Source organism: Calliphora vicina, chromosome 3 (assembly GCF_958450345.1).
Source record: "Calliphora vicina chromosome 3, idCalVici1.1, whole genome shotgun sequence".
NCBI lineage: Eukaryota > Metazoa > Arthropoda > Insecta > Diptera > Calliphoridae > Calliphora > Calliphora vicina.
The window spans coordinates 122,140,862-122,164,290 of record NC_088782.1 but is presented as its reverse complement, the minus strand read 5'-3'; the positions used below and the strand labels follow the sequence as shown (position 1 = coordinate 122,164,290).

Sequence of the window (23,429 nt, the reverse complement as noted above, 5' to 3'; positions counted from 1 at the left end):
TAAGTTAATTGATTTTATTAGCCACTTTTTTATAATGGCAGTTGGCTTTTGAATACACATGTGTTTTTGTTTAATGTATAATTGCCATTCAATCAAATGCTTATTTTTATAACCATCTAACATCGATTCTATTTGTGTATTTGTCTATTTTGTAGGCCATTTGTCGACGTCATGAAAAATGGTCAAGTGATTGCAGTGTGGTATTAGAAACACATAGCAATTGTTGCTTGTTTATTCATATTTATAGCCAGGTCTGATTTGCCAAAAAGATTAACTACAATTTCTAAATATTTTCGAAATTTCAGAGCTACTTGCTTTCAAATGGAATGACAGTGAATGAGTTTTGATCACTGCTATAAACACCACATAACACTAGGAAATTGAATACTTTATAATTTCTGTAGTTAATCTATTTGGCAAATGAGATATTCCTTTAGAGTCATAATATTAAAATGTGTGAAGGTTTCCTCATGACCCTGAGTTTTAAAACAATGTAGTAGAGCTATGAATACTTCTAATCAAACAAATTAGAAACACATAGAAATTGTTTTTATTATCTTCATTTAATTAAATAAAAACTTTTTTAATTTTAATTCAATTACCTTCACCTTTTATTTTTTAATTTCTTAAAATTATAATTCAAAACTTAAAATCCATAAATCACATTAACATTCCTTTTCCATTGTTTCCTTGCTTTTTAACTTCACATTGGGTTTTGTTTTCAGCAGTACAGACATTCAGTTCCTTGCTAAACATCATGCCTAAGGGACACAATTCATGGCTTACATCGCCATTGCTATGACAGATATAAAACGAACGACACTCATTGTCCAGATTAGCATAGGGATGTTCTAATTTCTTATTAGAGCATAGCTGGAAATAAATAAAAAATAATAAATTTAATCAATGTTTTTAATCAAGGAGCTTTCTAAATTCTGGAATTTATCTACATAAAGACCAACGATTTAAGCCAAAATTGAACTACTTGAAGACCAACAAGTGAATACAAAATTTAACTGCTTAAAGTCCTAGCAGTGAAGATAAATTTTAACTAGTTAAAGACCATCTAAATTGCTAAAATTGAACTCCATAAAGACCTAAAATTGAACTACTGAAAGACCTACAATTGAAGCTAAAATTGAACTACTGAAAGACCTACAATTGAGGTTAAAATTTAACTACTGAAAGATCAACAATTGAAGCTAAAATTTAATTACTGAAAGACCTACAAATACAAGTAAAAGTGAAATTGAATTACGAAAAGACCTATAAGTTAAGCTAAAATTGAACTATGGAAAGACCTACGATTGCAGCTAAAATTTAACAACTTAAAGACCTACAAATGAAGCTAACATTTAACTATTTAAAGACCTAAGATAGAAGATAAAATTGGACTACTTAAAGACCTGCGATTGAAGCTAAAATTTAACTACTTAAAGACCTACGATTGAAGCTAAAATTGAACTACTTGAAGACCTGCGATTGAAGCTAAAATTGAACAACTTAAAGACCTACGATTGAAGCCAAAATTTAACTACTTAAAGACCAATAAGTGAGGCTAAATTTTAACTACTTGTAGACCTGCGATTGAATCTAATATTGAACTACTTAAAGACCTATAATTGAAGCAAAAATTTAACTACTGAAAGACCAATAAGTGAAGCTAAAATTTAACTACTGAAAGACCTACAAGTAAAGCTAAAATTGAACTACTGACCTCCAACAAGTGAAGCAAAAATTGAACTACTTAAAGTCCTAGAAGTGAAGCTAAAATTGAGCTACTTAAAGACCTACGATTGAAGCTAAAATTGAACTACTTAAAGACCTAAGATTGAAGATAAAATTGGACTACTTAAAGACCTACAAATGAAGCTAAAATTGAACTACTTAAAGACCTTCCATTGAAGCTAAAATTGAACCACTTAAAGACCAACAAATGAAGCTAACATTGAACTATTAAAAGACCTTCCATTGAAGCTAAAATTGAACCACTTAAAGACCTACGATTGAAGCTAAAATTGAACTACTTAAAGACCTAGGATTGAAGCTAAAATTGAACTACTGAAAGACCTACGATGGAAGCTAAAATTGAACTAGTTAAAGCCCTTCCATTGAAGCTAAAATTGAACCACTTAAAGACCTACAAATGTAGCTAAAATTGAACTACTTAAAGACCCTCCATTGAAGCTAAAATTGAACCACTTAAAGACCTAAGATTGAAGATAAAATTGAACTACTTAAAGAACTACGATTGAAGCTAAAATTGAACTACTTGAAGACCTGCGATTGAAGCTACAATTGAACTATCGAAGGACCTTCGATTGAAGCTAAAATTGAACTACTGAAAGACCAATAAGTAAAGCTAAAATTGAACTACTGAAAGACCTACAATTGAAGCTAAAATTTAACAACTCAAAGACCTACAAATAAAGCTAATATTGAACTACTTAAAGTCCTAGAAGTGAAGCTAAAATTGAGCTACTGAAAGACCAATAAGTAAAGCTTAAATTGAACTACTGAAAGACCTACAATTGAAGCTAAAATTGAACTACTTGTAGACCTGCGATTGAAGCTAAAATTGAACCACTTAAAGACCTACGATTGAAGCTAAAATTGAACTACTTAAAGACCTTCCATTGAAGATAAAATTGGACTACTTAAAGACCTACAAATGAAGCTAAAATTGAACTACTTAAAGACCTTCCATTGAAGCTAAAATTGAACCACTTAAAGACCTACGATTGAAGCTAAAATTGAACTACTTAAACACCTAAGATTGAAGATAAAATTGAACTACTTGAAGACCTGCGATTGAAGCTACAATTGAACTATCGAAGGACCTTCGATTGAAGCTAAAATGGAACTACTGAAAGACCTACGATTGAAACTAATATTGAAATACTTAAAGACCTACAATTGAAGCTAAAATTGAACAGTTCAAAGACCAACAAGTGAAGCTAAAATTGAACTACTGAAAGGCCAATAAGTGAAGCTTAAATTGAACTACTGAAAGACTTACAATTGAAGCTAAAATTGAACAACTCAAAGACCTACAAATAAAGCTAATATTGAACTACTTAAAGACCTACAAATGTAGCTAAAATTAAACTACTTAAAGACTTAAGATTGAAGCTAAAATTGAACTACATAAAGTCCTACGATTGAAGCTAAAATTAAACTACTTAAAGACCTTCGAATGAAACTGAAATTTAACTCCTCAAAGACCTAAAATTGAACTACTGAAATACCTACAATTGAAGCTAAAATTCAACTACTGAAAGACCTACGCTTGAAACTAATATTGAACTACTTAAAGACTTACAAATGAAGCTAAAATTGAACTACTGAAAGACTTGCAAATGAAGCTAAAATTGAACTACTGAAAGACCTACGATTTGTACTAATATTGAACTACTTAAAGACTTACAAATGAAGCTAAAATTGAGCTACTGAGAGACCTACAATTGAAGCTAAAATTAAACTACTTAATGACCTTCGAATGAAACTAAAATTAAACTCCTTAAAGACCTAAAATTGAACTACTATAAGACCTACGATTGAAGCTAAAATTGAGCTATAGAAAGACCTAAAATTGAAGCTAAAATTGAACAATAGAAAGACCTACGATTTAAGCTAAAATTTAACTATATAAACCTCTATCATTGAAGCTAAAATTGAACTATGGAAAGACCTAAGATTGAAGCTAAAATTGAGCTACTTAAAGACCTATTGAAGCTGAAATTGAACTATTTAAATACCTCCGATTGAAGCTAAAATTGAGTCCTTCAAATGAAGCTATCATTGAATTTCATTTAAAATTTTCATGTGTCTTAAAATTTCAAAATATAATTCATTCTTACCTGGCTAAACGTTTGACTAAAAGCTGGTGATCTCTGCAAAGATGCTGTAGGCATAATACATTCGGTTTTATTCTTAACACATTTTATGGCCAAAGGATCGAAATACAGTTCATCGGCACATTTGTGTATTTTGGCCACACCCTTAATGCATTGGAAATAGGAGCGACAACTGTCGTATATATATGGATAGAGAACAGATTCACTTAAACCGGCACAGGACTTTAAAAGAGAACAAATTGGAAAATGGATTTAAAAATGACAAACAATTGATTTCAGTTTTCATTGTTTATTTATACAAACCTGTTTTACTTGCTCCTCCGGTGTCTGGGTGGTAGCACACACATTCTGGGTGTCCTTTAAGCACATATTTTGCGTCTTACTAAAGTATTCATCTGGTTGGCAGGTTTGGGCGATTTTCTGGCCATTAATGCACACGAAATAATTGCGACAATTATTAAGATCTCTGGCCAGTTGGCCATGTTTGCCGCTGCATTCACCCACCCTTTGTCCATTCTCCAGCAGACAGGTGCCATCGTTTTGTCGACAGAAGCCCAAAAGACTGTCAAAACTTTCACCATTGCGGCAACGTTGGGAAACGGGTTCCTCTTCGGATTCCTTGCAGGTTATATAACGTCTGCAATCACCTGGCTCAGCCAAAGATGTACCCTCGCTCATTTCCGAGCATAATTTCGTAATGGAGGTAGTCTCGTCTAGGCACTGAGGGTTTTGGCTTTTAGCAGCATCTAGCTTAAGATCTAAGGCTGTTGTATTGCCATTTGTATTGGTTTCCGTTAGAGGTTTCTGCTGGCATTGTTGTGTGGTGGTATTGAACAAATGCTGGGAGTAGCATCTTTCATGTTTTAGTTTGTTGTGTATGCAGGCATAGAAATTGTTGCAGTTAAAGGGATCTGTCATTAAATAGCCATGTTTACCCTCACACATTAAGGGATCTGGCACAACCGGATTTTGCTGGCCATTGTCTTCATTGACAAATGGACAAGAACCATCATCGGGCACACACAGCAATAGTTCATTATCAAAATAACTGGAGTTGGCACATTTCTTGGGCAAAGCCTGGCCTTGAGAGCAGATATAATAACGTGTACAATCCTTGCGATCGGGCAAATAGGAACCATCTGACAAATTGCCACAACTGTAGCTTATATTGCCATCTATTAATTGGCCATCTAGACATTGGTGCTCCACATCGGCCACACATTTACCCAAAATGCCATTGAACTGATAATTATCAGGACATTCGACGGGTATGGCCAAACCTTTGACACAGGCATAATATATATTACAGTATTTTTCATGGGCCAGACGAGTGCCATGCGCAAAACCAGCACATTTTTTCTCAGCCACCAAATCTTTTTTACACTCTCCATGATCAATGCGACATTGTTGGGTATAATTGTGATAATATTGGCCTGCGGGACAATTCAGCAATTCGGTGCCATTAATGGAGGAACATTTGTAAAACGCTTGACAATCTGTAGGATGTGCTACCAAGGATTCATCGCTGGCATTAGCACATACCCCGGTTAAGGGTAGACGACAGCTGCCATCATTGGGACGGCAGTAGCCCAGGCTGGCCTCAAAGTAGCTGCCCTTAGAGCATTGCATTTCATGGGAGTTGGATTGCTGTATGCAAATATAATAGCGACTGCAGTCCAAGGGATGAGCTACAGAAGTACCATCCGGTTTTCCTAGGCATAATTCGCTTTCTTGTCTCAAGGCACTTGCTTGCAATTGCTTTTCAGTCAGGGCTTTGCAGTTATCTTCGGCTGTATGAGCAACACACATTTGCTTTTCAGCCAAATACATGAAACCCTTAAGGCAGCTGCCCAAATTCCAGCTATCCAACGAACAATAGTAAAACATGGAACAATTTTTATTTACCACCATAATCTCCTCATTCCTACAGGCTCTTTTAAGGCCATGCTTAGAGCATATACCCCGATTCGTGATACATTCATGTATTATGTCATCGTATACTTCTCCTTGGGGACAGCTTAATCTCAGCCATTTGCCATCACTGGAACATTGTTCATATGCAGAACAATTTCGAGGCAGGGCTCTTTTTTCATTCGGCAAACAATCCACAAACAATTGGCTGCACACACCCTCCATGTCGGGCGAACATTTGGCATGGGTAATATCATAAAACTCTTTCTGGGCACAGTGTTGCATCTGCCATTTGCCATTGAGGCAAACAAAGTAACGATTACAGGCCAAGGCCGAGGGTCTTAGCAAACCATCTTGTTGACAAGCATCCTGGGAAAACTCTTCAGCATTAGGAGTGCTATGGGATTTAATCACATCTGGGCACTGTTGCTCAACATCCGGCACACAATAGTTAAGGGTTTGATTGTAAAACATACCAGCTGGACAGTACTGATACCACCAATCATTATCCAGACACATCAAATACATGGCACAATTTTTACCATAAAAACGTTGGCTCAAGTGTTGGCAGGTTGTGTTTTGATTTGCCAAGCCCTCTAAGATTTTGTTGTTTATTTTCGAGCACTGAAACTCTGGATCTTGTGGCACTGGCAAACAGGTGCCCATCTTTGCATTAAAATATTGTTGACGTCCACATGATTTCAAGCGCCATTTGCCTTCTAGACAGCGGTAGTATTGTTGACAGGTCTTGGCCTGATACAATTTGTGTTCCATGCTGGCATTGCAAATGGGCAATGTGGTTACTTTGGCATAGGAGCATACGAAATCATCGCGTGGTTCTAAGCACTTCTTTTGTTCGGGATTGTAGTAACGATAATTGCTGCAGGTTTTACGTTGCCAGGCCTGTTCAAGACAGATTTCATATTGCGAACAGTTGGAGGGCACCGAACGTTTTTCATTTTCCAAACAGCCAAACTAGTAGAGAAAAGAGAAAGAATTAAATCAAGTGGGGAAAAATGCTTAAAAACCTTAAATCTAACTTGACATTTTTGGATTTTAAGCTTAAGAAAATAATTATCTTTTCGTAGCTGACAGAAATACAAGGATTTTCTAAAAAAAAGTACCTCAAATAATAGATTGATCTCCTTATTAAGCTTTGATATACCAACATAAAGATGTTCTCAATAAAAGTTCTCCCATATTTGCTTTAAAGCAGTTAGAACTTCGAGAAATGTGCTTGAGATCTTAGCTAAGTTATGATATTTTTATACCCTTCACCTTTGTGAGAAGGGTATATGTATATAAGTTTGTCATTCAGTTTGTTATTTCTACATTTGTCATTTTCGACCCTATAAAGTATATATATTCTGGATCCTTATAGATAGCGGAGTCGATTAAGCCATGTCCGTCTGTCTGTCCGTCTGTCTGTTGAAATCAATTTTCTGAAGACCCCAGATATCTTCGGGATCCAAATCTCCAATAATTCTGTCAGACATGCTTTCGAGAATTTTGCTATTTAAAATCAGCAAAATCGGTCCACAAATGGCTGAGATATGAGGAAAAAACCAAGACATTTTTTTTTTACCTATATCTGGATTACTAAGATATTAATATAGACAATATGGATATCTAATGATAGATATTTCAAAGACATTTGCAACGACGTATATATGACCATAGTAAGTTGGACCTACAATGGGTCAAAATCGGCAAAAAAATTTTAACCCGAATTTTTTTTTTCACCAAAAAATTTAAAAAAAAAATTTTAAAATTTAAAATAACAATCGAAAAATTTTTTTTCCAAAAAATGAAAAAAACAACTGGAAAAAAAAATAAATTTTGTTTACCTAAAAATATTTAAAATTTTGAAGTATAATTTGGTGAAGGGTATATAAGATTCGGCACTGCCGAATATAGCACTCTTACTTGTTATATATATATAGATTGTTTTATTAAGGGGACGTTATATGGAATACGGCATCGTTTAAATGTCTGTCCGTATGCGCTGACCTGAGGCATACGCAAATTGACCCAATTTTCAATGACTCGAGCACACTAATCGTTCGATGCTGGCCTGCAGCTATGCTAACGATGTTAACTTGGTGGCATAGATCAGCGATTTAATGTTGCCCCAAAAGAAAAAGTCTAAAATGTTTGAATCGTACGAACGAGGCGAATGGATGCCTCACCGTTGTTGAAGATAACTCACTCGCCGAAGTTTATCTTTAAACATTCGACACTGTTTGGAACGTTAAGCCGTCCTGTTGGAAACACATGTTGCTCAAATTAGTAGCTGGACGCGCCCATTACCGGCATTAAAAACGGTACCAAAAAGTTAATAGGGATAGAGTTGTGCCTCGTGCATTACCCCAGTCTGTTCACTCGTCCAAATGCGACAATTTTGTTTATGAAACCATCGAGCCAGAAGAGATGAATTTTGACCGCAACGTAGTCACGATAGAACGTGAACTTTGATAAAAATATTTAAAATTAATCAACAATCTTAAAGAGTGTATTACTTCATGATTAAATGGGATAAACTGACGTTTCCAAATGTAAAAGAATTGCGAAGCTAACTTCAATTTCTAAAACAAAATTCGTCGTCCCTACTGAAAAACCCTTTATATTAGAGTTTCCTCAATTTGATAAATTTTCCAATAAATTGGAGTTTGCTTTATTTTAACTTCTAACATTGATTTGGAGCTTTAAGGATTTGAGTCATATATTGCCTGGTTTTCAGGATGTATGTTGTTCTTTAAATTGTTCTTATGATGTTATATTTCTTGTTGTGCTTCAGAATGGAATAATGGAAACGTCGAGGAATTTTCTTGAGATCTTAGTTATTATCTACAAGTTTTGGTATAATTTCTTTTTAGTTTCCAGGATTTTTTATGATTTCCATTTTATGATTTAATTGAAAATGTTAAGAATACTTGTTTTTAAGATCACTTCAGTATAACTTCTAGATATCAACATTATTTGAAGTTGCAATGAAACTATTGTAATAAATTGTAGAGTTTCCAAGATCTAATTGGATCCTTAGATTGTATTTAAGATTTTGGAAATAATTTTTGTTGTATTGGGTAACGAACCTTTGAGAAATGTTCTTGAAATCTTTGACATTCATTATCTTCAATTTTGTGTTTTTAAGGTCTATAATCTTTTTATTCGGAATTTGTTTTAGTTTGCAAGATGCAACATGTTTCATAGACAGTAATTAAGATGTTGGATATGATTTTGTTTTGGAAAATCTGCAATTTTGTGTTTTTGGTAGACTTTATTTTTAGTGGACGGAATTTAATGAAGTTTCCAAGATCTATCTGGCATAGAAATATCATCTAGTTTAATTGGAGCTGTAATGACAATTATCATACCTCCTTGACTTTTCCCTTGCCTCTTAACAGCAAGGGAACCACTGATCCTGTCAACAGGCATCTGTCAGTTGAATCCCGACAAAATTTGAATAAGCTGTTAGTTTTATATTTGACATCCATTGATAGCAGACTAGCTCGTGATCTGAGGAGAAAATTTCGTGTGCTCATTAAGCATTATTTTTTTGGGGAGAAAAAACCATCACACAAACTAACGCTAAGTTTAATAAATACTGTGGGAAATCTGCACCATCAATTTCAATGGTAAAAATGTGGTTTACTGAATTTCGTTATGGCCGTACAAGCACGGAAGTTGCCGAACATTCTGGACGACCAGTTGAGGTCTCGCAGTTTGTTGGATTTCCAAGAAGCAACCTGTTCCTTACTTTATATTCATGGTTTAGGGAATGTTTTTTTTTGTGGAATCTTCGAGTAATTTCCTTGAAATCTTAGTTATTATCTAAATGTTTGTAATTTTGGTGTAGTTTCCTTTTAGTTCCAAGATCTAATTTGATTAGAAATGTGTATAGTACTAGTTCCTGATATTTTCGCATTATAACTCCGATGTAGTGGCTTCACTTACACAGCTGTAATGGTATAATTATCGTATTCTGTAGTATTTCCAAAATACAATTGGTTCTAAAGTTTGTGTTCATGGTTTAGGTGAAGTTCCTTGAGGAATTTTATTGCGATCTTAGTTTTCATATTCAAGTTTCCAAGTTTTCTATTATTTTCCTATAGTTGGTGAGATTTAGTAAAGTTTCCAAGATCTTTATTGATTGAAAATGTGTATATTTCTCGTACCTGAGATTTCGGCATTATAACTCTTAAAAAGCAACATCATTTATGAAGTTTCCAAGATGTATGATGTTATTTATATTATGTCTGTGGTCTAGGGAAGGTTTCATGTTGTATTTGAAAGGGGGTTTAATTGGATTTTCCAGTAATTTTCTTGAGATCATAGTTATTATCTTCTTGTTTGAAATTTTAGTCTATTTCCATTTTTGTGTCCAGAATTTGGTAAAGTTTCCAAGATCTGTTTTGATTGCAATGTTGTATATTATCTCCAAGTTTGTCATGTTGGTCTATTTCCAGAATTTTATGAAGTTTCCAGGATGTATCATGTTTGAAAAGGTGTATATTTTCTGGTTTTGTTACTTCTTCATTATAATTATCATAGTTTGTTGGGTTTCTAAGATGTAACTTGTCCTTTATATTGTGTTAAAGATTTAGGTACTGTTTGTTGTTGTATTTGAAAATGGGATAATAGTATCTTCCAGGAGTTTTCTTAAGATCTTTGTTACTATCTCTGAGTTTGCGATTTTGGTGAAATTTCCTTTTCTATCACTATCATGATTGGAAATGTGTATATTTTTCGTACTCCTTAACTCCTTAAACAACAAAATTTATGCAGTTTCCAAGATGTAAGATATTATTTATATTGCGTTTATGATCTAGGTTATGTTTCTTTTTGTATTTGAAAATGTGATAATGGGATTTTCGTGCAATTTCCTTTAGATATGCATAATAGGAACTTCGAAGCATTTTCTTCAGATATTTTTTTATTATCTACAAAGTTTGTGATTTTGTTTATTTCCATCTAAGTTTGCACAATTTGGTGAAGTTTCCAAGATCTATTTGGATTGGAAATGTGTATATTTCTCCTATTTCTGATTTAAGTTTTCACAATTTGAAGTGAAGTTTCAACAATGTATTGTGATGGGACGATTCAATATTTCTCCTATTTGTGATTAAAGTATTTTAGATTTCGGTATATTTTTTTAGATGTATTTTAATTGGAAAAGTGTATATTTCTTCTATTTCTTGATTTTGGTCTATTTCCACTTCAGTTTTCAGATTTGGTAGAGTTTCCAAGATCTATCTTGTTCTCCAATTTGTGATTTATTTCCATATCCATTTTTGTGTAATGAATTTGGTGAAGTCTCCAAAATCTGTCTTGATTGGAAAAGTGATTTTCTTCTATTTTCAATTTTATGTCCACAATTTGGCGATGTTTCCAAAATCTATCTTGTTTGGACTTGTGTGCTATTTGTGATTTTGTTCTATTTTCATTTTGGTGTCCAGAATTTGCTAAAGTTTCCGAGATCTATCATGATTGGAAATGTTGTAAATATCTCGTTTTTTTGATGCTGTAGTGGATTCATTGTTCTTTATTGTGGTTTTGGAAATAAAACTTGTTGGTGAATCATGGAAATAATAAAAACTTTCAGGGATTCTTTACTAGATTTCCCCAGAGTTCTTTTCCGGGGGAAAAAACTTTCGTTTAATACAGCGGTCGTTGAGTTTATAATATTTGACAGGGAATAACTCGGGTAATTCCGAAGCGATGATCCAATTCTCGTAGGAACGTTTAGTTTAGTTTTCACATCATGCTGAAATCTTAATAACTTTTGAACTTTGTGCATAAGTTGATGAATTTCTCGGGTCATTCCGGAGCAATGATCACATTCTCGTAGGAACGTTCAGTTTAGTTTTCACATCATGTTGAAATCTTAATAACTTCTGAACTTTTTGCATAAGTTGATGAATTTCTTTCAGTCTTGGATTAAAGCTCTAATTTGGTGAAGTTTCCGAGATCTATCGTGATTGGAAATTTTGTATATATCTCGTTTTTTGCCGTTGTAGTGGATTCATTGTTCTTTATTGTGGTTTTGGAAATAAAACTTGTTGGTGAATTATGGAAATAATAACAACTTTCAGGGATTCGTTACTAGATTTCCCCAGAGTTCTTTTCCGGGGGAGAAAACTTTCGTTTAATACAGCTGTGGTTGAATTTATCATCTTTGGCTGAGTAAGACTCGGGACGTTCCGGAGCGATGATCCAATTCACGTAGGAACGTTCAGTTTAGTTTTCACATCATGCTGAAATCTTAATAACTTTTGAACTTTGTGCATAAGTTGATGAATTTCTCGGGTCATTCCGGAGCAATGATCACATTCTCGTAGGAACGTTCAGTTTAGTTTTCACATCATGTTGAAATCTTAATAACTTCTGAACTTTTTGCATAAGTTGATGAATTTCTTTCAGTCTTGGATTAAAGCTCTAATTTGGTGAAGTTTCCGAGATCTATCGTGATTGGAAATTTTGTATATATGTATCTCGTTTTTTGCCGTTGTAGTGGATTCATTGTTCTTTATTGTGGTTTTGGAAATAAAACTTGTTGGTGAATCATGGAAATAATAACAACTTTCAGGGATTCGTTACTAGATTTCCCCAGAGTTCTTTTCCGGGGGAAAAAACTTTCGTTTAATACAGCTGTCGTTGAATTTATCATCTTTGGCTGAGTAAGACTCGGGACGTTCCGGAGCGATGATCACATTCTCGTAGGAACGTTCAGTTTAGTTTTCACATCATGTTGAAATCTTAATAACTTCTGAACTTTGTGCATAAGTTGACGAATTTCTTTCAGTTTTGGATTAAAGCTCTAATTTGGTTAAGTTTCCGAGATCTATTTTGATTGGAAATGTTGTATATATCTCGTTTTTTGGTGCTGTAGTGGATTCATTGTTCTGTATTGTAGTTTTCAAAATAAAACTTGTTGGTGAATCATGGAAATAATAACAACTTTCTGGGATTCTTTACTAGATTTCCCCAGAGTTCTTTTCCGGGGGAAAAAAACTTTCGTTTAATAGAGCTGTCGTTGAGTTTATAATATTTGACGGGGAATAACTCGGGTAATTCCGGAGCGATGAAGTTTCTTAGATGTTTCCTGTTCTTGTGACTGTGTTTTTATACGGTTTAGGAAAAGCTTTCCTTGGTTTTGTTTGTCTAGCCTTTTAAAAGGATCATCAATATATTTCTATGGGTTTCAAAGTTTCTGAGTTTATGAAAAAGTTTTTCATTCAAATGTATTTAGACTTATATCGTTTCTTGTGTTTCCCAGACTTATCATGTCTCTCGGATATTTCTTTCCCTTGGAAAAAGGTTTATGTTGATTTATGTGGTCAAAATTTGTATCAAAATTCTTGTTCTCAGCTTTAGAAGTCGATATAACTAGTGTTTCCCCCAACATATCAAAGAAATTGAACAACTTCATTCAGTTTTAAGTTTAATTCAGTAGATCATAGAAAAAATACATGAAATACATTCTCATTTGACAAAAGACTTAGGTTTTATAGTTGTCATCTATCCAGAAGACCTTGTTTAACACAGGGTGTTTAAGACACTATTGTTTACTTTTTATCTGAAACACCCCGTAAATAACAGAATGACTCTTAAAATCATTGATTTTCGCCACAGGGTTAATAAAATGTGCAGTAGAACCTAAAAAGCTTTGTTTCATTTTATAAAAACAAAATTTTGAAAAAAAATTTCGATTTAAAAAAAAAATTAAAAAATTTAGTTTAAAATAACAAATAATTTCTTTTCAATTTCTGTGTTTTTATATCCCAGAATTCGTGGTTTAAAATAAAAATGCCAAATAAAAGAGTAAGGAAAATTTTTTTTTGTTTTCAAAATTTTGTTTTTATTACAATCAATATTTTTTTTTTTTGCTTTTCTAGTTAAATGCATTATAATACAAGATTTTTGTATATTTAATATATAAGTAAGTAAGTTAGTTAGTAAATATAAGGGAATACGAGTTAAATACAAGCGGAGGTGGAGGAGGAAAATTATTTAAATCGTTAAAGAAGAGCAGAAAAACAAGACTTAAACTAAATAAATTTGGTGAAAAAATTAGAAATTTTCTTAAAGGTTCTTACTTCATGATCATTGCTAAAGTCAATGGTACGTTTTTGGGATTTGACCTTAGGAGGGGCAGCTGCAATGCCGCTGACACACTGTTTCTGAGTGACACTGTAAATACGACGATCAGGACATTTGTATTCATGCAACATACCATCTTTGCACACATAATACAAGTGCTTGTTGATGGGGTGTGGCAAATGTTCATTCTCGTAATAGGCGCCCAAGCAAGTACATTCCGACATATCACAAACGCCCTGGGTGTCTATGATACAATCATTGCTTTCCACATTAAAGTATTTGCCAGCTGGACATGTCTCTGGCACCATAATGCCATCCACACATTTTGAGTATTTATTGCAGGTCGTAGTATCAGCCACCTTCTGGCCCTCTTCGACATCATCAGGACATGCATTATCACTACCGTTGTCCAGCTGCTTACTTACACACATGCCCTTGGCATGATTGTAGTGTTTGCCAGTGGGGCAGGTAACTACCATGGCATCGGTGGGGCTCGAACAATAGCAAAACTCTATATCACTGGTTTTGGATGGTATTGTAAGGGGTTGGTCCATGGTAGCTTTAGCACACAGGCTAATATCGCAGACATCCTAAAGAGAGTTATTTTTTTAGTTTTATTTAGGAAGAAGTATTTGAAAAAAGTTTAATTTGGTTAAACAAATATCAACTTACTTTAGCCGTTGGAATGCATGAACCTGTTGTAGGATCGAAAATTCCTAGAAGACATTCCCTGAACATTGGTGCTGGGTTAGCTGGTGTGCACAAACAGAAGCCAGTCATAATATTTACAGCCGGAAACGTTTCAGTTATGCCATTGCAAACTACGCCAGCACAGAATTCCTGCGGATGATGGAAATCAAATAATCGTTATATTTGAAAAGTTTGAAATAAAGAAAATAAAATAATTAATTCCATTTGAGTTTAATGCACTAAAATCTTAATTTGGAACTCAAATAATGTCAGCCAAGTTTCTCCAACCCACATACACCTGCCATTTCTTATTTATTTGCAAATAAAATATCTAAATTTGTACTGCATACTTTAGGGAGCTTTTTTATTACAGTTGACTGGACTCAAAAAAAAAAAAACCGAGTTTTACCCGGAATTTTTTGAATTTTTTTCTTTACAAATCATCTCCTGAAAATTTCGAATCGAATAAAAAAAAAATCAGCCAAATCGCTCCAGGCATTTTCACATGATGCCATTACATACATGGACCATTTCATTTTTATATATATAGAAGATAAAATGATTTAAAAACTGTTTTGAATTGAAGAACAATTTTGAAATTCAATACTTTTTTAATGGTGGATTTGTATTAAAGAAAATTCGAATGATTCAATAAGAAATTAATTCTATAAAGAATGAGTTCTTAAAGGTATACCTTAAGTTAAGTGTTAAAATTAAATTCAATTAGTAATTAATTCTTTCGAAACTTTGGCTGGTGAAAAATTCAATAGTTTAAGAGATTGAGAGCAACAATCAGCCATATTGCGATTCAATATTTCACATGAAATATTTTCCCTTTTCCTTTTTTCGTTCATCAAAAAATTCCTCTTGTTGTGAAATTTTTAGATGGAATTTTGTAAACAATAAACAGCTGTTACCAACAAACTTAACTATTGTGAATGAAAAGTATATCATGGGAACAAAATTTCACATATTATTGCCGATAGGGCTGAATATCAAAATTAAATCAGATTAACATTACTATTAGATTAATTTACATACCTTTGCATTACCCACACATGCCTGTTTGGCTTGATCGAATATATAGTTGTCGGGCTTACACAATTCGAAAGTAGGCGCCACATTTCCAGTGGCCGCATTACAGTTACAGAAACTATTGTCATTGATTTTCGATGGTATTAGGTAATTATTAGGTTTGCCTTCACAAAGTTTTGCAAAACACGGTTCAGTGCAAAATTTAAAATCTAAACTAAATTTCAAGTCTTTTCCACAAGCCACATATCCTACATTATTCTTACAATCACAATAGCCATCAACTGTATTCGCAGCTGGTAATCGGTCGCTTGGTGAAGTACATTTGGTTAAATCGCAAATCGGTATTTCGCATTTATTTGTCGTTCCACTAAATTCACCATTATCCGGACAATTGTGGTAGGTGGCAATGTCAGCAACACATTCACAATAGCCATAGATTGTGGTCTGAGCTGGTATTTTTGTTTTATCGGGCAAACCGCGACACTGATACGAATTACAATTAATCTGCAATATTTAAGTTATTGATTGATATTATTGTGTTTTTAATTGTGTAAAGTTTAATTAATAAAAAAAAAACACAAAATACATGCCTCCGCTAATTGACATATAGTTAGAGCTGGATTTAGGCTACTGCCAAGGCTGCAGGGTCTAAAGGTGGCAATTTGTTGAATGCATACACAGATGCCATTACTGGTTTTTGTATTAATGGGATTAAATACTTTTCCTTCGGTTGTTGCACCTACACACTCGGATTGTAAGCATTCGGGCTGTTTTTTTTTTTTTTTTTTTTCAAAATAATAAAAATAACGAATATTATTCATGGTTCCAGTCTTATTTAAACTAGCAAACTTACCGAAATTTCATTTTCCGAACATTTTGAGATGTATGGATTGAAAGTGCCATTATTGGGACATGCTATAATAACAGGCTTTTGATCGATACACATACAGAAACTCTTGCTATCATTGCGATTTTGATAGGGAATATAACCATCATTTTCCAAGCAATAACTTGGATCACAGGGAGCATTCTAAATAGGATTAGCCGATAAAATATAGCAATAAACAATTTATGCTTAAATGAAAGAAGTTTGTTCTTTTTTTTACCGAATAACAGACACCTAATTCAGAGTTGAATGTGTATTCCTGGGGGCATTCGATTTTGGTAGCTTTACCCTTAACGCATACACAAAATTCAGAATCGTTGCCTTGATCTAAAGTGGGGAAAGTTCCATCCTTATCGCATATTGCACAGTCGGGCTAAAATAGGGAGGGAAATAAACAAAAAAAAAAATTTTTTTTTTTAAAAAAAATTCGGGAGAAAAAATATTTTTTGGTGAAAACAAAATTGAGATGAAAAAAAAAAAAATGGTAAAATTTTTTTCCGATTTTGATCCATTGTCGGTCCCAATTTCATTTTTTCATTGTTGGATTACTGAATATTTTTACATTCTTCTGCACATTCATACTTACGTCCGAAACCTTGGCACACATTTTAAAGATCGGGTCAAATTCCGCTCCTGCTTGGCATTGTTTCGATACAGGCATTCCTTTTACACAAATAAAGAATTTTGCAGGATCAATTGGATCTGCGAAGATACCGGGATTTTGCGGATTTTCACATGGATTAGGATAGCATTTCTTAGCTTCATTACAAACACCCGTCTCGCTGTCAAAACTACCAACTTGACATGTGCCAACATTCGTTTTGCCATCATTACAGAAATAATACATATTACAAACGGGATGTGGCAGGAGAAGAACTGGACCAGCGTTCTCATTTTCACAGGGATTATAGCAGACGGCCTTAACATCAGCTTGACAAGCCCCAACAGTGTAATCAAAGTACTCGCCTTCTAAGCAGTTCTTAGGTTGGGCTTCCTCATTTTCGCACAGGAAGAAACTATTACATTGTTGAGGATTACCCACTAGTGCACCATTTGGTTTGCCCGCACACAAATTTGGCCAGCAAACATGATAAACATCGGGTTCACACATTAGGCTATCCTTGTTAAAGTAATTATTTGTGCCACAATCCTCCAACACTTGACTGCCATTGTAACAAATGTAGTATTTGTTGCATTCCGTGGGATGTGGTGAAAATTCTCCATCTTCGTAGCCGCCGGGACAGGTAATGCAGGACTCCTTGGTCCAGCATTCATCGTAGATGTCGGGTTCACAGGTTAGAGTATCATTGTCAAAGTAATTACCCTTACCGCATTCCTGCAGAACTTGGACGCCATCAGAGCAAATATAGAATTTATCGCAGTCCTGTGGATGGGCCGATAGATCACCATCTTTATAGCCACCGGGGCATGTGGCACACTCTTCAACGTTGCAGGTATTTTTAACATCTTTTTCGCAGCTTAAAGTTTGTTTATTAAAGAAATTGCCCTTACCGCATTCATGTACCATCTGCACGCCAGCAACGCAGATATAAAACTTATCACAATCCTTAGGATGGGGCGAAATATCTCCCTCTGTATAACCACCCGGACATGTGCACTCAGCCACACAGGTCATTGAGATTTTATTAAAGGAACTGCCTGCTTCGCAAGTCTTTAAAACTTGTTTTCCATCAACACATTCATAGTACTTTTTGCTATCGGTGGGATATGCTGTCATCATGCCATTGACACAAGTGTCGCTGGTCCAACATGTGAACTGTTCATCAAAGTCACAACTTAAAGTGATAGGATTGAAGAAATAGTTTTTGCCACAGCCATACAACAGTTTTTGTCCGCCTACACATTTGTAGTATTTATCGCAATCGACGGCTGGTATCTTTACACCATCAATGCAGTTTGCAACAGCACGCCTGTTGCGTCTAGAGCTTGTTTGGGCCACTTGACAATCGGGGCATTTACCCTCGGTGTCGGGTAGACAGGCCTTAATTGTGTCGTCATAATAGTTACCAGTTTCACAGCTGCTTTCTACCAATTCACCCTCATAGCAGATGTAGAAAAGCATGCAATTATTGGGATAGGGCACAAAGTCACCATCTTTAAAGCCTCCCTCGCACAATATTGTAGCGGGTGTTGTTGATGTTTCCTCTTCACAGTCATCGCTGTTGGAGGATTTAACACAGAAGCCCAATACTTCACTGTAAACATAATCGTTTTCGGCACACTCGAAATAGCTGGCCACGCCCGATAAACATCTGCAGAAACCGTTCGTAGTATTGGAAGCGGGGAAGGTGGTATAGTCTGGCTGTTGCAAGCATTTGCTGGAGGGACAAACTTTGTCTTGAGCCACACAAATTTGCAGAGATTCATTAAAGATGGCCTCATCGGAACATGCGCGATATTCAGGCTTTTGTTTGACACAAACGCAAAAGCCAGCATTGGTATTTTGGGCGGGAAAGATGAAGCCGTCTTTAGCATTTTGACATTTGCTGCCGTCACAATTGGTCTGTTCAAAGGGTAACGAGAAGAGAGTGCGAGAGAGAGAGAGTTATAAATATGGGAGAGAAATTGTTATATATAAAAGAGCTGAAATAGTACTAACATTTGAGCAATCATCATCATCGCTTGCTGGCGTTGTGGTTTCTTCTGGGGTGCAAGTGGTAGTAGCTTGACTTAGAGTTATTGTCTCTGCAGCACAGGTTGTAGTTGTTGTATCCGCAGCACAGGTTGTAGTGATGGTTACTGCAGCACAGGTAGTCGTGGTAGTTTTCGGAGCACATGTGGTGGTTGCCTCAGTGCATGTAGTGGTGGTAGTTTCCGGAACACAAGTGGTGGTTGCCTCAGTGCATGTTGTGGTGATAGTTTCCGGAGCACATGTGGTGGTTTCCTCAGTGCATGTAGTTTCGTCAGTAGTAGTGGCCGGAGTGGTAATAGATCCCTCCGATGGACATTTGCCGGGCAGACAATTCAAACTTTCGCCATTGAAATAACTACCCTCGGGACACGTTTGCGAGGCTGGTTTTTCATCGTAACATATATAGAAACTATGGCAATCGTTAGCATCCGCCACATACACACCGTTTGCCTTCTTCACACACAAATTCTCCCAGCATAAAGATTGCGTATCGGGTTCACAGGCCGATACTTCGGCATTGAAATAGCTGCCAGCAGCACAGGTCTGTGGATAGGCTAAGTTATTATTGCAGATATTAAAACCGCGGCAACTCTTAACATCGGCCACAAAGGCGCCCGAAATCTCATTAGTGCAAGGATTCGTTGTTTCGGCCAATGGAGCGATTAAGCTCAACTGACACAGATTATTTCCTTTGCTGCTACAACGGCCAGTTCGTGGATTGTATTCTTTGCCTTCGGGGCACAACAATTCGCGTTTAATGTTTTTATTCGTGCAACGATAGAAACTGGAACAGTCGGTGGGATTGGGCCAGTGGACTGGTAGACCGCGTACTTTTCGTTGAACACATTCTTCATCTACAGCCAAAGATGTAGCAAGAGTAGCTAGACAAGCTACAGCTAAAAGGAAACCTGGAAAAGTAATGAAAATTAAATATTAAAATTTTTTTCGAAGAAATTGTTGTTTTTAGCTAGTTTTTTAAAATAATCGAATGAACTTTTTATTCGAATACATTTTTATTTTTAGCTAGTTTCTTTTTCATTATTAGTTTTAGTTATACAAATCTTTAATCGAATAATATATTCGAATAATTATTCGGGTTTGATTCAAATTTTTTATTCGAATAAATTTTTGTTTCATTTTGTATTTTAGTTGGTTTTGTTACTTAGAGTAAACTCATTTAAAGCAATCGAATAATTATTCGGGTTTGAATGAAATTTCGAATTCCAATAAAATATTAAAGGAAATTAATTAATTTGTATAACTAGTTTAGTTTAAATTAGTTGAAAATTTAGTCGAATAATTATTCGGGTTTACTTTAATTTTTAGTATTTTTTTTTAACTTAGAAAAAAAAACCGTTTAAAATAATCGAATAAATTATTCGAATAAATAATGGAAAATAAAAATTTTACATTCGAATTCAATTTAAATTTTTAGCTATTTTAGTTTCATTATCAGTTGATGTTATAAATAAAACTCTTTTAACATAATCGAATAATTTATTCGAATAATTAATCGAATTTTTAATGAGAATTCTGATAAATGGAATAAATGTTAATTTAATTTATTTTCTATTTATCTATTTTCGGTTAAATAATAGAATAATTTATTCGAACAATTATTCGGTTTTTACTGAAGTTTTTTATTCGAAAATTTTTTTGTTTAATTTTCTGTTTCAGTAGTTTAAAGTCGTAACTTTCACTTAAAATAATCGAATAAATAATGGAAAAGTTTGTTCGAATTAATCTTTTAAATTAATCCAATAATTTATTCGAATAATTAATCGATTTTTAATCACAAATTTTATTCGAATTAATTTTAAAATTTATTCTATTTTGGATTTTATTTTACATAAAGTCAAAAATTTTGCTTAAACTAATCGAATAATTTATTCGAATTTTACAGAAATTATTTATTCGAATAAATTTTTGTTAAATTTTCTTTTTTATTGTGATTGTTATTTTAGGTCATAAAATTTCTTCGAATAATTATTCGAATTTTATTGAAATTTTTTATTCGAATAAATTTTTGTTAAATTTTCTAATTTCTTGTTTTGTTATTTTAGATCATAAAATGTCAGTTAAAATAATCCAATAATTTATTCGAATAATTAATTTATTTTTTATCCGAATTTTTATTCGAATTAATTTTAAAATTCACATAAAGTCGAAAATTTTGCTTAAAATTATCGAATAACTATCGAATTTTACAAAAAATTTTATTCGAATAAATTTTTGTTAAATTTTCTTTTTTATTGTGATAAAATTTCATCGAATAATTATTCGAATTTTATTGAAATTTTTTATTCGAATAAATTTTTGTTAAATTTTCTATTTTCTTGTGTTTGTTATTTTAGGTCATAAAATGTAGGTTAAAATAATATAATAATTTATTCGAATAATTAATCGATTATTAATCACAATTTTTATTCGATTTAATTTTAATTTTTTTTTTCAATTTTAGATTTTATTTCACATAAAGTCGAAAATTTCAGTTAAAATAATTGAATAATTTATTCGAATAATTTTTCAAATTGTACAGAAATTTTTTATTCGAATAGATTTTTTTAAATTTTCTAATTTCTTGTGTTTGTTATTTAGGTCATAAAATTTCTTCGAATTTTATTGAAATTTTTTATTCGAATAAATTTTTGTTAAATTTTCTATTTTGTTGTGTTTGTTATTTTAGGTCATAAAATGTCGGTTAAAATAATTCAATAATTTATTCGAATAATTAATCGATTTGTAATCACAATTTTTATTCGAATTAATTTAAAATTTTTTTCTATTTCAGATTTCATTTCACATAAAGTCAAAAAATTCAGTTAAAATAATCGTATAATTTATTCGAATAACTATTCGAATTTTACAAAAATTTTTTATTCGAATAAATTTTTGTTAAATTTTCTATTTTCTTGTTTAAGGTCATAACATTTATTTTAGTTGAAGTTTGGTTTATTCGAATAATTAAAGAAGATTTTTAAAAAGGTTGATATTCGAATAATTTTTTTGTAGTTTTTCTTTATTTAACTGAGTCTTAAATATTCGAATAATGAATTAATTAATTTTGTTCGAATAACTCTCTTATTTTATAGTTTCAATTATGTTAGTTTTTCAGTTTATTATTTCGAAAATTCAGACACTTTAAACATAATAAACCGCATTTAATGAAAAATGTTTTTATTTCTTTTAATTCTCAATTAATTTAAAAAAAGTTTACTTTTCTCTCCATTTAACAAAATATATATTCAAAATCTTATTATTCCACTGCACTCACCTCTCATTTCAAGTGTCCTTGTTAGCGTTTTTCTTTCCGACAACGATTTGAGTTCCTATAAAATTCCACTCTTAATTAGTTTCTTGGCAATTTGTTCTAAAACACTTGTCGTTGCTAGAGTCAATTGGTAACTCCCTGCTATTTTGAAAATTCTTTCAGCTTTTATATATTTCTACTGAGAGCAGAAATGTTTTGCTATTAAAACATTAATTTGAAACATTTATTTTATCTAATTTTGATCATTATCAATTATTTCAATAACATTTAATTGATTTTATCATTCTCATGTGAAAGGCAATAAATAACTTCCAAGAAACAAAAGGTATTTTAGAGAAAATACTTCTTCAAGACCAGGAGCAAACACGTAAAAAACTGATTTGAAAACTACGATAAAAATCTTATAGAGTACGCGGAGTATTTTTTTTAAAGAGATAAATAAGAGATAAAATATTGTTGAACACACCCTGAAGATAGGCAGAAAGGAAAATGAAGTTTTTTTTTGTGGTCTGTATTCAAGTTCAAAAAAAGTGAAATTTGTAACAAATAAATGTAGTTTGATTAATGAATGAATGTGATAATTGATAAAACATATGTTTTATTTATTTTTTGTTCTTAATAATTTTTGGCAAATTTACTATCTATATGTTAAAAGTGTTAAAAGATGTTGAAAAATATTTTTAAAATTGTTTCGTGACTACAATGTATGCATACATTTAAAAGCATAACTAGCCTGATAGAATTCTAATAAAACAATTTTTTACTCAATGTAATAAAGCATATTAGCTCTGTTCATTTACTTTCCCAGTAAATACTTGTAACGAGAGAGTAAAGTAAAAATTTACAATATAAAATTTTTCTCAAATACTTAAAAATGGGAAAATGTAAAAAAATAATACTTTACTAATACAAATATGTAAGCAAGTAACTTTAATCGTTAATAACTTCGTAAATACTTCTTTAAGGAAAATAAGCTCAATATGTGATCACTTACTTTTATATGCTGAATTTTAGTTCAGTTCTAGA

At 33.1% G+C, this 23,429-nt stretch overlaps 1 protein-coding gene across 1 annotated transcript; it reads right to left on the bottom strand.

Annotated features, from left to right (window-relative positions):
- Positions 1–608: 608 nt before the first annotated feature.
- Positions 609–22,542, bottom strand: LOC135953342 (uncharacterized). Its single transcript, XM_065503190.1, has 12 exons — positions 22,407–22,542; positions 19,100–20,040; positions 17,066–19,003; positions 16,700–16,852; positions 16,447–16,623; positions 16,184–16,360; positions 15,600–16,097; positions 14,541–14,708; positions 13,865–14,458; positions 4,161–6,743; positions 3,861–4,079; positions 609–873 (listed from the first exon to the last, which is right to left on the bottom strand). The coding sequence occupies exons 1-12, from the start codon at positions 22,411–22,413 to the stop codon at positions 661–663; spliced, it is 7,668 nt and encodes a 2,555-aa protein (XP_065359262.1). The 5' UTR covers positions 22,414–22,542; the 3' UTR covers positions 609–660.
- Between the last annotated feature and the right edge of the window lie 887 nt (positions 22,543–23,429).